This window comes from Agrilus planipennis, unplaced genomic scaffold, assembly GCF_000699045.2.
Source record: "Agrilus planipennis isolate EAB-ADULT unplaced genomic scaffold, Apla_2.0 scaffold83, whole genome shotgun sequence".
NCBI lineage: Eukaryota > Metazoa > Arthropoda > Insecta > Coleoptera > Buprestidae > Agrilus > Agrilus planipennis.
Window position 1 is genome coordinate 1,098,279 of NW_020438895.1, and position 16,536 is coordinate 1,114,814.

The 16,536-nt window shown below is 35.8% G+C and overlaps 1 protein-coding gene across 5 annotated transcripts in view; it reads left to right on the forward strand.

The window, feature by feature from the left end:
- LOC108734347 (protein slit) overlaps positions 1-16,536 on the forward strand; it is a 243,552-nt gene that overhangs the window by 224,343 nt on the left and 2,673 nt on the right. For 2 of the 5 annotated variants that reach the window (XM_025973116.1, XM_025973120.1), the window contains exons 3-32: positions 2,955-3,026; positions 3,358-3,429; positions 3,544-3,615; positions 4,918-4,989; positions 5,047-5,118; positions 5,430-5,665; positions 6,124-6,268; positions 7,111-7,182; positions 7,239-7,310; positions 7,372-7,443; positions 7,508-7,579; positions 7,636-7,707; positions 8,332-8,495; positions 9,646-9,796; positions 9,859-10,005; positions 10,062-10,205; positions 10,268-10,431; positions 10,492-10,624; positions 10,698-10,769; positions 11,229-11,372; positions 11,443-11,514; positions 11,581-11,744; positions 12,988-13,204; positions 13,857-13,996; positions 14,061-14,230; positions 14,294-14,501; positions 14,578-14,812; positions 14,878-15,101; positions 15,448-15,735; positions 15,798-15,937. In XM_025973116.1, the coding sequence (XP_025828901.1) occupies positions 2,955-3,026; positions 3,358-3,429; positions 3,544-3,615; positions 4,918-4,989; positions 5,047-5,118; positions 5,430-5,665; positions 6,124-6,268; positions 7,111-7,182; positions 7,239-7,310; positions 7,372-7,443; positions 7,508-7,579; positions 7,636-7,707; positions 8,332-8,495; positions 9,646-9,796; positions 9,859-10,005; positions 10,062-10,205; positions 10,268-10,431; positions 10,492-10,624; positions 10,698-10,769; positions 11,229-11,372; positions 11,443-11,514; positions 11,581-11,744; positions 12,988-13,204; positions 13,857-13,996; positions 14,061-14,230; positions 14,294-14,501; positions 14,578-14,812; positions 14,878-15,101; positions 15,448-15,735; positions 15,798-15,937 (4,078 nt within the window). The remainder of the gene's footprint in view (positions 1-2,954; positions 3,027-3,357; positions 3,430-3,543; positions 3,616-4,917; positions 4,990-5,046; positions 5,119-5,429; positions 5,666-6,123; positions 6,269-7,110; positions 7,183-7,238; positions 7,311-7,371; positions 7,444-7,507; positions 7,580-7,635; positions 7,708-8,331; positions 8,496-9,645; positions 9,797-9,858; positions 10,006-10,061; positions 10,206-10,267; positions 10,432-10,491; positions 10,625-10,697; positions 10,770-11,228; positions 11,373-11,442; positions 11,515-11,580; positions 11,745-12,987; positions 13,205-13,856; positions 13,997-14,060; positions 14,231-14,293; positions 14,502-14,577; positions 14,813-14,877; positions 15,102-15,447; positions 15,736-15,797; positions 15,938-16,536) is intronic. The other 3 variants (XM_025973117.1, XM_025973118.1, XM_025973119.1) reach the window with 3 other exon arrangements.

The following is a 16,536-nucleotide window of genomic DNA, read 5'->3' on the forward strand; positions in this document are numbered from 1 at the left end:
ATATATATTTTGAGATTAGGCTTTAGTGATAGGTAACATCATCACGAGGCCGCTCAGTCCTAAGACTGGTTGGACACGCACCTCCACTCTTTCCTATCCTAACTAGACCTTAATGCCTGAAAAGGTGTCCTAATAACCTATCTCGTCTATTTCGTAATAACTTCTATATATCCCTCTGTTCTCCTATTCTTTCTAATACCTCTTCATTTCCAACCTTCTCTTTCCAGGGTATCCTCGAACGCTTCTAACATTTTCTTTTCCACCGAGCCCACTGTCCATGTTTCGCACTCGTACAGCGCCGCACTCCAAACATACACCTTTAACAGCCTTTTTCGAATTTCTAATGTAACCGTTCGCAAACATGCAAAACTGATTTCTTTTTATTGAAGGCGATTCGACCATGCGCTATCCTCTGCTTTATATCTCTACTGCTCCTTCCGACCTGCCTTGTTTGACTTCCTAGATACCTAAAATCAGTCACTTCTTTTAATTATTATTATCCCGCTCTGCCAGTTTTTTCTTATTTTTGTTTTACTTTTATTTATTTTCATACAGTACTGTTTTGTCAGTACCGCATCCATTTTATTTAAAACTCCTCCTTCCTAGATGCTAATACTTCTATAACATCTGCAAATCTAACCGTACTAATCTTTTGGCCCTGTATATCTATCCTACAGTTGTACTGTCTTTAATGATGTTGATCGCCTCTTCGATGTGTAGATTTAAATGTAGCGGTGACAGTGTGCATCCCTGTCTGACTCCCTTCCTAATATTTACTTCTCTATGTTGCAGCCCTAACTCTACAACTGCCTGTTGCTCTTTATGCAAACTAAGTATCGCTCTTCTATCTTTGTAACTCATCCCTACTGTTTTACGTATATTTAACATCTTGTCCCATTTAATATTGTCAAAAGCTTTTTCTAAATCTACAAATCCTATGTACGCACTCTATTGTACCTCTAAAGCTAGAATGGCTAGTGATAGGTATATAGATATATTAAAATTTTTAAAAGACAAAGTATACATACATTATTTCTAACAATAAGGATTAAAATGGAAATTGTATTAATACCTACGTACTATATTTTGTCATTAAAAAGAAAGCATCAGAAGCAGTTCTTGCTGCAGGGCGCAATTTCATTTTTGAAACGGCGGTGTGACGTTTGGTGCTGAATAATGAATTTAACGAGATAATGAAGCCGAAAATCCGGGTTTGTTCGCCATTGTCGTTGCATTAAAAGTTAATAGAAGTTTACACAGAGTCCATATAAGCTTTATCATCCCAGAACAGGCTGCGGTGGGTAACAGTTCGCGCGATGATTGAGAGGGTTTTAATTGTGCAAGGGGATGGATGAACGAATCAGGCAACGTTTGCTTTGGAACAGGAAACCGACGCCGACTGTTATCCTTTCTGTTCGATTTCACTTATCCCTGAAATCGTATAATAGCCAACTCGGATCCGGCACGATGTGTTATAATGACGTTAACTTTTTAAAGGAGAACTAACGGACAGATTTAACCGTGGATTAAGCTCTTTGTTTATAAGAAGTCAGAAAGGCATTTCTACCATCGAAGTAGTTCCGGAAATAATTACATTTTTGCTAATGAAGAAGAAAAATCTCTATTATTTCTGAGATTATTTCATAAGTGAATAGGGGAGGTTTCCCTGAGTAGTGTTTCAATGGGACACTTTTCGATTCAATATGTAGTTATTCCGTCAAGGGGTCTCAAAGTTGACTAAACTATTGTTTCAGTTTTAAACATGTAAGACTCAATTTCGACTAATTTGAGGATTATCAATATCACATTATTTTGGTGAAATTTCAATATATCTGACTAAAAAACATGAATCATTTCGACTTTTAATCGCAGCTCTTTTATTTCACGTATTATTTGAAAAATTCTTTTATATTCATCTTACGTTTATTAGAATCTATAGCAATCAACATCTGAAATGTTAAAATATATTAATTATTTATTAGCCACAATAGCCAAATCAATGTTAGATAAGTTTGACTCCCCTAATGGTCAACTTTGACATCAGCCTGATGGCGACAAATCTAACCATGGAAGCGAAAAACACCCCATTGAATAGTGATGAGTAAAAGAAGACCGAGACCGAAACTATCCTAGTCTTGGTATAGGTCTTGATCTCGCTTATTCGGTTTTGGTCTTGGTCTAGCTTATGGGGTCTCGTTCTTTTTTCAAACAGCGGTAATTTTTCCTTTATTTATATTTAGTGTTAAAATCTAATAAAGCAAACTTAAAAATTCAAATACTAAAAGTGGTTTGTTCCAAAAAAGTATATATTATAGTTAATTATTAAGATAATTTTAGAATAATTATTATCAACATTCCATCCATTCATTGATGTTATCAGACCAAAAGAAAGTGTTTAGATATTTGTGATGGTAAACTCTAACCATATAGCAATTAATCCTGTTGCAAACAGACGTGATATTAAATGCGTCTGGTTGGCAAATATGCGCTCCGAATTCGCGAACTTCGACAGTGAGTACTTTGCCGCTGGGCAATTTGCGGCTGGACAAGTATAATTCGATTAAATTTTGATAACAACAGCTTTAAAGTTTACATTTCAGTTGGACGGATTAATAATTGCAATCCCAGCGGTGTAGCATATCGCCTATTAATTAGATTTTGTTCCCATATGTAGCTGGTAATATGATGGTTACCTATGTAGATATGCTTACGTTAGGCAACTGTGTATAGTGCTCATTACACATTCAAATATGAGCCTATTCAACCGTCACATTACATTTGTTGGTAGCTTGTTATTAGCTACTCTCATTTCCGCTATTGTTCCATTATTTTATCAATAAATCATAATTGGGCCCGACGATATCAAATATTTGCGATATTTGCGATGTTGATCGCTGATCAATTTGTTTTGGAAAAAATTTGAAAAATGTTCATTTTTCCTGTATCTTTTTCAGAGATCTTCAAGGGAACAACATTACCGTCATTCTTGAATCAGATTTCGAGAGGCTTGGCAAACTTCGAGTTCTGTGAGTTAAGAAATCATACTTACAATTAGTTTTAATATAGTGGTTAAGTTAAGAAGAACCTTCAAATAGATTAACTACTAAATACATTAAATAGAACTTGGGGTAAGAAAATTATAAATTTTGGCAAAAATAAACAAAGCACAACAAAACGCTTTTAAATGTTTCAATAGGTTTCTAATACCAGTAAGTTTTTACAAGTTGTACAGTGGCGCCTAGATTTTATTGGATGCGCTTCTGGCATCTATACAAATTCAATAAAATAATTGAAGCACGTTTTTTTACATCAATTTTGAAACGTATAATCATCTAGGTATAACATAATTATTTTTAGACAACTGACTGATAACCAAATCCATACGATTGAACGAGATGCTTTCCAGGATGTGATCAATTTAGAACGACTGTAAGTATTTACCCAAAACTTACCTAATATAAATAAGTGTTTCTTTAACGCATAAACAAAGACATAAAGAAGTGTTGAAAGCTCTCCCTATTGTAGCTTCTTTCACATTTTTAGCCGGCTCAATGGAAATAATCTCCGACATATTCCTGATAACTTGTTTTCGGCGATGTCCAATTTATTTCGATTGTAAGTCAATAAAATGATTTTTGCAGCATACTTCGTCTTCTTAATTTTTTGCTTTTTCTTCTGCTGCCTTTACAATTAATGTCTACAGCAGGGGTGGCCAAACCAAGTGATCTTGCGGGCCACTTTGGAAATATTAGATTTCCTCATCACTCACTACAGATATTTTTTTGAGCTCATGAATAAAACAACCAATATTTGTCAGATTTACAAGAATATTGTTGTAAAGTCAAAGTTAATTTTCTCTCATAGATTCAACAGTTAATGTTTGAATCTATGATTGCACCAATAATGTATTTTTTTAATATATAGGTTTTTACTACTTTAGCCATTATAATCATCATCATTATAGGGTCTTCAGTTCTAAAACTAAAATACTGGTTTGCAAGGGAAGAAAAAGTAGGGAAAGAGCGCATATAAAGATAGAAAACGAAAAATTAGAAGAAGAAGTTATCTATTTGTGAACAATAATCTACCTCTAATCCTCTTAACTCCTGTTTCTGCTTCTAACATGTCTCTAACTAACATCTCATGTCTGAGAAGGTGTCCTACCAACGTATCTCCCCTATTTCTTATCGGCTTCCATAGCGCTCTCTATTCTCCTACTCATTCTAATATCTTCATTTCTAACCTTCTCTATCAACGGTATTCTCGTCATTCGCCTATAACCCCACATTTCAAACGCTTCTAACCTCTTTTTCTGCACCGCGCCCACCGTCCACGTTTCGCATCCGTACAGCGCCGTGCTCTAAGCAAACACCTTTAACAATATTTCTCGAATTTCTAAACATTAACCGTCCGCGAGCAGAGAAGTGCGAGAAGATATTCTCCGTTTCGTATATCTACTACTCCTTCCATCCTGAATTATCTGATTTCGTAATAGAAATGGAAAATCAGGAACCATTTTAAAATAAAAATCTTGTATAAATCGATAATGAATCTTGCGGGCCGCAAAAATGTTCAAGGTTGGCCATCCCTGGCTTACAGTATGCTAAACTGATATGGCTTACTAACTATTTGTAAGATAACTAAAAGCCGCATTTAAGAAGAACTTACGTAGACGTTTCACGTTATGTTTTTTAAGTTTGTCCTTAAAATAGTGCCTGTAAGATACAAAATAACTAAACTGAGTTGCTAATGCACCTTGCTGTAGGTATTTATGTAGATCCTGCTAACAATAATATAAAGGCACTTGAAATTAATGCTATAATAGGTCTGTTATATATCATTTACTTATAATACACTTTCAGCAATGTTTTCATGAACTATACGCGATTCTATCGATTTTGTGCTTTGTTTTTTTAGAGATTTAAGTCACAACTTATTGACAGTAATAGGCCGGAAAACGCTGAGAGGAATTTCTGCGGTAAAACATTTGTAAGTAACACAAATGACAAATTACAGCGGAAGTGTAACAAAAAGAATTATTTTCAGACAACTTGATAATAATCACCTAACTTGTATTGACGATTCGGCTCTCAGGAGTTTTAAGGATCTGGAAATTTTGTAAGTATTGCCTACAAAAAGGAAAAATAAAGCATCGTATGACGTTTGTAATCTCCATTAATCTATGCACGTACAAAATAAAGTTCAATTTTCAATTAACGTCAGGTTATTATTATTCAAAACGAGATGTCTGGTTTGTTTATTTAAACGTCATCTTATATCATGCGTTTCTATTCCTGTTACTGACAACGCCTTGGAACGTTTTGTTCCGATTGTGCGTTATAATTGATGGTGATTAGAAACACCACACCCTGTATTTGACGAATAAATTTCTTGTGAAATTATCAGCCGACAGCAGAGGTTGTTTTCAGGACCTTAAACAACAACAATCTGACATGGATCGGAAAAGACATGTTCAGCAACATGTTTCGTCTTCGCACGCTGCGATTGAACGACAACTTATTCCATTGCGACTGTCAGCTGTCCTGGTTGGCCAGATATTTAAGGCATTCGACGCGATTAGGCCAGTACACAAGGTGTCACTCGCCGTCAAACCTCAAGGGGCAAAATATCGCCGATCTGCAGGAACAAGATTTCAAATGTTCAGGTGTTGTTTTTTATCATTGTGAAACTATTTTTAACGAATTTCGCATATAACGAACTCGGTTATAACGCTCTTCCTGTTATAAGAACGTAAATGTTCCTATTATTACAATAGACACGTAACTAGTACGTACAGTATTTCATGTTTCGTTTATAACGGCTTCCGGTTATAACGATAGTTGTATTTGTCGTTATAATTAAAATCTACTGCAGTAGGTTCCAAATTCTGAGGTCTTTCGCTTGAGTGATTCATTTTTTAAACAATTTCCTTTATAAAAGTGGGAATATTTAGGTAAAAATATCTTTTTAAAAGTGTCATTTGACAATCCAAGAACATAAAATTGTGGTGAATTGAGATACAGATGAAATTGAAAGTTCGTCCTTTTTAACTAGGATAAAGTCGCGTCGCGCATAGGTCTGAGGTTGAAATTCGAATTCATAAATTGAAACTTTTTCTCTCAGGGTTAGTAGAAAAGGCCATTAGCGGGGAATGTATAAGCGAACCCCTCTGTCCCCATCCCTGTAGATGCGCTGATGGTATTGTCGACTGTCGGGAAAAGGCCCTCCCCAAAGTTCCAGACCATTTGCCTGAAGGAACGACCGAACTGTAAGTGTATAAGTAATACTGATAGCGAACGGCAAAAAGGGAAAACAAATTTCCCGGAAAATGGTGGCTTTATTCAGACTTAAAAAACCCATACGTCATTCTGGTCTCTTTCGTTCATTTAACTTCACGTACGGACCGTTAACGGTTTAAAACATGTTCCAAATACGTTTCCTGGTTTTCTAAATAGATATTTACTCTTCCTACTAACGATTTGCACCAATGTGTACTTTTTTCTTAAACTGCTGTAAATCAATAAACCTCATGAATTCTGAGAGTAGCAATTGCCCGTTTAATCGATAGAAAGAATCGATACCTTTTGGAAAATTTGAGTAATAGAACTTTTGAATAATAAAACTTCCTTCAAATAATCAATCATTTTGAGTAATAAAAAGTTGGTGCTCGGAACTATGGAAATATTTTGCAAAATTTTCTTCTATTATACCAAATTTATATTCCTCTCAAATTACACTCCTTTACGCATTTTATGGACAATAACAATTCAAAGGACTGTTCATAAAATTGGTAAAAATAATCGGAAACAAACCATACTTGTCTTAAAGGTAAAAATAATTTAAAAAATCGATACTTTCGGAAATCGAATTCATTTTTAGAATTAAAAGATTATAGATTAGAACTTACAGAAATATAATTCAAAATGTTTAGGTAGCACACACTGTTATTTCTTCTGTTGTGTCAAATGTTCCAAAAAAAAATATAATAATTTTTTTTTGTAATTCTTATTTTTTGTTTTGTTGCATGGGTTTCGGCCCGTTTGGATTAAAATAAATAAATAAATAGATTAGAAAGTTATTTTTGCAATTGTTTATTTCCATTTACTTTAGGAGACTCGAACAAAACGAAATAACAGAAATCCCGCCGAAAGCTTTCGTAGCTCAGAAGAGATTAAGGAGAATGTAAGTACATAATAAATACAAAATAAGCACTGTGTTTATTCGTTTTTTCTTTGTAGTGACTTGAGTAATAATAAAATATCTAAAATCGCTCCTGATGCTTTTCAAGGGCTAAAAGCTCTGACTTCACTGTGAGTATAATTCGGTTCAATTTTGCTTTAAATTCATGTATATTGACTATTATTTTATTAGGGTTCTGTACGGTAATAAAATCAAGGATCTTCCTGCAGGAATTTTTCAAGGACTAGTCTCTTTACAACTCCTGTATGTAATTTCTTGGTATTAAGTGGTAGTACTGTATTTCTTTATTGTTTTTCTTCTTTTTTAGTTTATTAAATGCAAACGAAATATCTTGCATAAGGAAAGATACATTTCGTGACCTACATAGCTTAAGTTTGTTGTAAGTATTTTCCCTCAAGTGACCATCAAAAGTTCCAAGTTTTGCTCTTTTTTTAGATCTTTGTATGATAATAATATACAATCGTTGGCCAATGGGACATTCGATTCGTTGAAAAGCATTCAGACATTGTAAGTAAACTTTTCCATTATTTTGTATACATCTTTATTTAATAAAATAGTCATCATAAAAGGTCATCGTGTTTGCTGAAAAAAAGATAACCTCGTTACATTATTCTAACATATCAGCCCAGGGGCATTAAAGAAATTCCAGTGTGTCATAAATCTCCCTAACCAAACAATAACGTCACAAATGGATATAGGTACATCTCCAAACAGCCTGCCGTATTATTGCCTATTTGGTATTACCTGTAATACATTTCCGATTACAATTTAGGAAATGTATAGATTTCCTAGGAAATGTGTCTAATATAATTTATTTCACACATTTCCGGGCGATTTTAGGAATTATATACATTTCCTAGGAATTGTATACATTTTCGGTAACATCTACAAATAAAAAATATTGTTAAGTTACCGCAATCGGTCTCAAAGTAAGGGCACAGTATATACTGACAGAAATAGTCAAAAAATTTGCTTTTTAACAAATGAATTTTGAAGAAGACACTTCAAAATGTATTTTTCTCGTATTCTTTTGTTGAGAAAATGTTTCATCATATGAAGATTTCTTCTTCTTCGTGTACATACACGAGTCGCAGATGATGGCGATATGTAGGAATATTATGCCGTTTTCAGACACTTGGCCAGAAATCCTTTCATTTGCGACTGCAATCTACGCTGGCTTGCGGAATATTTGCACAAAAATCCCATCGAAACATCGGGAGCCCGATGCGACACTCCCAAGAGAATGCAACGTCGCAGGATCGAGACGCTCAAGGATGAAAAGTTCAAATGTAAGGGTAAGCGCCACTGCTACGTAAATCAGTGGTTGCGGTGCTATATGCCTTCTCATTTAACCACATATAACCCACCAATCTCTCACAAATATCTGCTCTCAAACTACTCTCATAACCTACTCGCACATTCCTCAGCTTTTTACGCTTATTATCGCCATCGTAAAAACCTCATATATTTTCTCGACTTTATTTATAAGGAAACATACAGGCTGTCCCAGAAAATTTCCGACAAAAACACTCCAATTGATTCTTCACCAAAACTTTTTCATCATCATAAGGTCGTCAGTCCTAAGACTGGTTGGACACGTACCACCACTGTTTCCTATCCTGAGCTAAAATTCGCATTTCCCTAAAACTAGAACAACCCACATCCTTAACTATTTGCGAACAATAATCTAACCTAGGCTTACCTCTACCTCTTCTAACTCCTGTTTCTGCCTCTAATATGTCTCTGACTAGACTTTCATGCCTGAGAAGATGTCCTACCAACCTATCTCGCCTATTTTTTATTGACTTCCATAGAGTCCTCTGTTCTCCTATTCTTTCTAATACCTCTTCATTTCTAACCTTTTCTACCCATGTTATCCTCATCATTCGCCTATAACACTACATTTCGAAGGCTTCTAACTTTTTCTTTTCCGCCCCTCCCACCGTTCATGTTTCGCACCCGTACAACGCCTTGCTCCAAACATACACCTTTAACAACCTTTTTCGAATTTCTAAATTAACCGTTCGCGAGCGTAGAAGTGACTTCTTTTTATTAAACCCTGCGCTATCCTCTGCTTTATATCCCTATTAGTCCTTCCATCCTGACTTATCTGACTTCCTAGATATCTAAAATCAGCCACTTCTTCTAATTTTTCGTCTCCTATCTTTCCCTACTTTTTCTTCCCTTGTATACCAGTATTTTAGGTATCTAAACATTTTTAGTACAGCCTGAGAATTCAAATAATCATTTTAGAATTGTATCGAATGTTAATCGTTTAATTTCCCATAATTGTAATGAACTTTTGAGTTCTCCTGTTTAATTGTTACGGGAAACGTTACCCTTTTCCAATTTCTTTTTGGCAATTCCTACACGTTTCTCCTTCTGCTTCCTTTGGGATTGTTCTTTTTCCGGAAAATAACGAGCGTCATTAGAAAACATTTCTAGGCCAAGAGGAGTTTCGAACTAAATATGCCGGAGAATGTTTAATAGACAACGCCTGTCCAAATGGATGTAGTTGTGATGGTACTATAGTTGACTGCTCAGGTCGTGGTCTAAAGGAAATACCGAAAGATATTCCTCTTTATACCACAGAATTGTAAGCGATACTTCCAGTAAAATTAAATTTTATGGAAATGATGTAGTGGATCTTTTTTACAGATTACTTCATGACAACGAACTTGGTAAAATAAAGTCTGATGGATTATTCGGTAGACTCCCAAATCTAATCAAACTAGACTTACGTCGAAATCAAATTATTGGGATAGAAAAGAATGCATTTGAAGGAGCCACGCAAATTGTAGAACTGTTAGTGTAGTTTTCCTTGTAATTAATCGGATGCTATTAATTCCCTTATCTTGCAGGCTTTTATCAGAGAACAAACTATTGGAAATCCACAACAAAATGTTTTTCGGACTCCATAATCTCAAAGTACTATCTCTTAACAACAATCACATTACGTGCGTGATGCCGGGCTCATTTGACCATTTGACTTCTCTTCATACTTTGTACGATAAAAACGTCCTTATCGGTTCTATCATCATTCAAATTTAATTACTTATTTTCGTAGAAACCTGATCCAAAATCCATTTGCTTGCAATTGTCATTTGGCGTGGTTCTCGGAATGGCTAAAGAATAAAGGTTTGAGTGGGTCTCCTCCTCGATGTGCTTTTCCAGTCAAAGTAAAAGATGTTTTGATAAAGGAACTTGCGCAAAACGAATTTAAATGCACTAGTAAGAGATTAAAAGAAAATATTTACAACAGGGGAGGGAATATCTTTCGATTACTTACAGGTGACAACGATCAGGGATGTTTGGGTGACAACTACTGCCCTCCTATGTGCACTTGTACTGGAACGGTGGTGCGCTGTTCCCGAGCCAAGTTGAGAGAAATCCCAAGGGGAATTCCCCCTGAGACGTCTGAACTGTAAGAACGATGTTTTAGTCTATTTCTGTTGTCTGTTAAAAAACCTTTTGTCTTCTTTTCCTGTCCAATGCAGATACCTGGATGTGAACGAGATTCAAAGCATTCAAGCCGATAGAATTAATCATTTAAAATCCCTCACACGATTGTAAGTAGCTACTAGTTTAGGAAATTAATTTTTCGGTAATAATTTGATTGGTTTTTGACGTGACAACGTCTTATAATTCGATGGAGCCGGCTGCACGCACGAAAAAACATGACTCATGCGACGTTACCTCGCTCTGAGGCGTTCCATTTAAGGCTTGAAGTGCAAGCGAGAGCGCGGAACGAGCGACAAAGAGGCACAATCGGCCTCCGCGTTCGGCAGCGTTCGACATCTGTCTCTCTCCTACTTGAGTGAGCGATGCGTCCGCGTGGACAGCTGCTATACAATAATATATTTCCATTTACCTCCTTCTCTATATCCATACAAAATATCTATCAAACAAATAAAATTAAAATTTTCTTTTGAAAAATGAAACCATTCCATCAGTATTTTCTTATGACGTTGTCACGTTCAACTATCATCAGTAAATCGACTTTACAGACAACCGATTTTTTTTTTCAGAGATCTGAGTAATAACCAAATAGGTATTTTGGCTAATAATTCCTTTATCAGTTTATCGAAACTATCAACGTTGATTATCAGTTATAATAAACTTCAGTGTGTTCAGCGTGACGCACTTACCGGTCTTAAGTCTTTGAGAATTCTGTGAGTTTCTTGTATTCTAATGTCAACATTGGAAAACCTTTTATGGATGTGTTATACTTTTTTTTTTTAGTTCTCTGCATGGTAATCAAATCTCAATGATTCCCGAAGGCGCTTTTGCAGATTTGAAATCGATTACTCATTTGTAAGAGAAATGATAGTTATAAGTGTTTAATTTTTGTGAAATTTATCATGTAGGTAATGTTTTTAGAGCTTTAGGTGCTAATCCGCTCTATTGCGATTGTTCGTTACGGTGGTTAGCGGAATGGGTTAAAGTGGATTACGTTGAACCAGGAATCGCAAGATGCGCTGAACCTGTGGACATGAAAGAAAAACTCATCCTGTCAACTCCCACTTCAGCTTTTCAATGTAAAGGTAAGAAATATTGTTATGATTCCGTTTTTGTGGTTTCTTGAATAGTACATTCATGTTCAATTAATTGAACAAAAACTAAACAACATCCAGCATATGTTAGCATTACTTTAATTATTATTAAATCTAAAGCGTAAACAAATGGTTAGGTAGTCTTAATCTTTAATGCTTTTGTTATTAAGCAGCGAATTCACAAACTAAAAAGTAGAATAATTTTTTGAATTTCTCCAAAAATAGATATAGTGTGAAATTTGTAGGTACATGAATCTTACAAGACTATGAAATTTTGAAGTATATCATCATAATAAAGTCGTCAGTCCTAATACTGATTGGACACGCACCTCCACTCTTTCTTATTCTAACCTAATCTTCGCATTCCCCAAAAACTAGAACATCCAACATCGGTAACTATTTGTGAACAGTAATCTAATCTAGGTCTATCTCTACTCCTCCTAATTCCTGTTTCTACCTCTAATATGTCTCTGACTAGACCTTCATGCCTGAAAAGGTGTCCTACCAACCTATTTCACCTATTTCTTATTGACTTCCACAGAGTCCTCTGTTCTCATATTCTTTTTAATACCACTTCATTTTTAACCCCCTCTATCAACGGTATCCTCATCATTGGCCTGTAACACTATATTTCGAACACTTCTAGCCTTTTCTTTTCCGCAGCGCCCACCGTCCATGTTTCGCACCCGTACAGCATCGCGCTCCAAACATACACCTTTAACAATCTTTTTCAAATTTCTAGATTAACAATTTGCAAGCATAGAAGTGACTTCTTTTTATTGACGGCAACTCGATCTTGCGCTATCCTCTGCTTTATATCCCTCCGACTCCTTCCGTCCTGACTTATCCGACTTCCTAGATACCTAAAATCTGTCACTTGTTCTAATTTTTCGTCTCCTATCTTTCCCTACTTGCAAACTAGTATTATTGTTTTACTTTTATTTATTTTATTTTTGAAGTACATAGAAGGTAAAAATAATATTGCATCGTATCTCATTTAATTGAGTTGGGTCCTGGTATACACTTTGATCTCCTGAAGATTAAACGCGACGTACGAGACGTCTCGTTAAAGTTTGTCCTTTTTGACACTTTAGAAAAACGTTTACTAACACCAGAAGAGGATATGTACTTACAAACTCACATACAGATATATGTACGGACAGGTATTTGTTGTGTCTGCAAGTTCGTATATTTGCATGCACGTGAATATTCCTGAATCGGTCGCTGCTTTCAGGGAAAGTGAGTAATGAGATTCTGGCGAAATGCAACGCTTGTTATACATTCCCTTGTAAAAATGGTGGCAAATGTTTCCCGATGGCTGAAAGGGACTACGAATGTAACTGTGCTCCAGGTTACCATGGAAAAGATTGCGAATTCATGATCGACGCTTGCTACGGAAACCCGTGTCGTAATGGAGCTTCGTGCAAGGTTTTGGAAGAGGGACGATTCAGGTACGTAATGATGTAATTAGTGTCTGCGTTAAAAAGTACAAGAATATTATTATTACCTACCTACTACTAAAAGTCTCATTCCTTCAGGGTTTATCGTTTTCTTTGAGTTGATTCACATTACCAATTAAATTGGATGCTTTGAAATAGTATTGCTTTTGTTGCAACAAATTAATGGCTGTTGTTTTCAAAAAGTCATTGATATCGGTTTAACAGATGTCAGAAGTTCTTCCTTATTTTTGGAACGAAGAAAGTTTAAATTACAAATATAATAAATTAAATAAAAACTTTTTTATAAGCTGACACTAAATTCCCTAGATCTGGGGAAGTTTTCCTAGGTCTGACAATGCTAGCCAAAAATCAAAGTGTTAGTGGGCATCTCTCTCCCTCTTGCTTGGTGCTTGTAATGAGAGAGGGAGAGAAAAAACCATCTGGCAATATGATTAGTCTGCTTTTTGGTAAATACATCCAATAGGAATCGTTTTAAAAAGCTTTGGAAGCTTTCCCGTTAGTGGCATTTCTTTTTTACAAAATACCTTAACTGAAATTTATAATTAATATTTGTCGAATAGGGTAGTTTAGTAGAACAAGAAAGTAGTTTCTTTCTTCTTTATTGCGTACGTACGTATTTGTGACACGGTGTACATTTTTTCAGTTGTGTTTGTTCTCCGGGATTCACCGGTTTACGCTGCGAGGCGAACATAGACGATTGTGCCAACCATAAGTGCCAAAATAACGCAACATGCGTTGATCAAATCCAGGCATACCACTGCAAATGCACAAAAGGATTCATGGGTATTATTCTGAAAACGCCATTTTACGCTCCCTTTTTGTTCACGATCAGGATTTTTTTTAACAGGCGAATACTGCGAAACTAAAATACCTTTTTGCACGAAAGAGTTCAACCCTTGTAAAAATGGAGCCAAGTGCGTCGATCATTTTACCCATTACACGTGCGAATGCCTCCCTGGATTCAAAGGGGATAATTGCACCATTAATATTGACGACTGTGAAAATCACATGTGTCAAGTAAGACAATACAAAGTACCTACTTTCTACTTTAACACTTTTTATAATTTTATTTATTCATAGAATGGAGCTACTTGTGTTGACGGTATAAACGATTATCAGTGTAAATGTGCTGAAGATTATACGGGAAAATTCTGCGAAGTGTCTCCCCTTGTCGCCATGATGTACCCCCAAACATCACCCTGTCAACACCACGAGTGCGTCCATGGGGTCTGTTTTCAACCGTCTGGCTCCAACGATTACATGTGCAAATGTGCTCCTGGATACTCGGGTAAAGTCTTTTCTTATTAAGACGAAGTTTTTATTTATATCTCATCCTTGGACTGTTTTTGTTGGTGCCATTTTAGGTAAACGGTGTGAATATTTAACGAGTTTGAGCTTCATCCATAACACGTCGTACATCGAATTGGAGCCCTTAAGGACAAAACCGGAAGCAAACGTGACTATAATTTTCGCTACGACTCAAGAAAATGGTGTCCTCATGTATGACGGCCACCAGGAGCATTTAGCCGTTGAGCTGTTTAATGGAAGAATCAGAATTAGTTACGATGTTGGAAATTATCCTGTTTCGACTATGTACAGGTAAAAATATTTACTATTTATTTCTATTTAATTGCCTTACGTTTACGTTTTTCTTTTCTTTTCAGTTTTGAAATGGTATCTGATGGTCAATACCATGTGGCCGAATTGCTAGCCATCAAGAAGAACTTTACATTGCGTGTCGATCGAGGATTAGCAAGATCGATAATCAATGAAGGATCCAAGGACTATTTGCGACTCACCACTCCCATGTATCTTGGAGGAATTCCGTCAGAACCGGGGCAAGAAGCCTTCACTTTGTGGCATCTAAGAAACCTGACCAGCTTTAACGGTAAGTAATTAGGGAAATGTTTTGGAAAATGTAAATTTTAAAATGGCGTCTATATTTATATTGTCCTTCAGCCACCATTTTGAAAATATCCCTTGAACAATGCATCTTTCGATAAAAGTGACAGAGAATCTTTAGTATTTTAAGATAAAAAATTAAGGAAATTCAATACTGTATCAAAAAAAATTGATGTTATTTTTGTGTACGAAATATTTAACAGAACGTCATTATGAAAATGGCGACTTTGACTTTGGTTAAATTTTATATTCGAGAGGATTTTCCTTTAGGAATCCCCTTACCAGTATTCCTTTCAGTACAGCTGTGATAATTTGCTTCTTGCAATTTTCAGGTTGTATGAAGGAAGTTTGGATCAACCATAAGCAAGTAGATTTTGGAAACGCTGCTACCCAGCATAAAGTCACTCCGGGTTGTACGATGATGGAGACAGAAAGGGACGAATCGCAACAAGAGGACGAGATGGACACAATGATCGAGGAGCCGATCGGTTCGATCGATCCGTGTGCGAAGAATCAATGCAAACATGACAGCAAATGTGTTGCCAGCAAAAACGGAGAGTACACCTGCCGATGCAAGCAGGGTTACAAAGGGAAATATTGCGAACAAGGCGAACTGGAATGTAAGTATTTACTCGTCTTTTGTTACGTTGATTGTTATGTTATGGTTTTTGATTTGTTTCAGCGTCGACTTGCCGAAAGGAACAGGTAAGGGAGTACTATTCTGAGCACGGTTGTCGGTCAAGGAAACCCCTCAAAATGGCCAAATGTATAGGCGGTTGTGGATCGATGTGCTGTCACGCACGTAAAAGCAAACGTCGCAAAGTAAGTAATATTTCTTGATACGATGTATTTATTATTTTCGAGTACCAGAATTTTATTGAATTTATGACTTCTTACAGTGAATTACCAATTTTGAATTGCTATTCTCTTTTATTATCCCAGTCTTAACCAGTCGTATACCATTTTAATGTTAACAGTGATTTATTGAGAGTTCTTATGGCGTGCTGGTGATAACTAATAAGTTCGAAATCGCGATTTGCGCCTGGTAGTTTATTGGCGAATAATCATTCTTAAATACGTTCGGGTACAATTTTCCAATTTTTTATTTTTTCGTACTTTTTTCTAGCTTTAATGATAAGTAACCCCTTGCAGCGCTGTTATTTAAATTAATAATACAGTAAAAGTTCTTCATTCGCGTGGTATATGTTTCATAAATATGCCGCGAATACAGAAACCGTGAATATGGAATGGTAATTAGTATGGAATCATAGGGGATACGTTCTAAGGTTACAAAATAAAACCAAAAGGGTTTAAAAACTTTAGTGATTTTTTCTTATTTTGAATTAGTCCACTCGGTTACAAGCTGCCTCGACACGTACCAACTCTAGGTACATACTCAAAAGATGCTGATACTTTAAGGG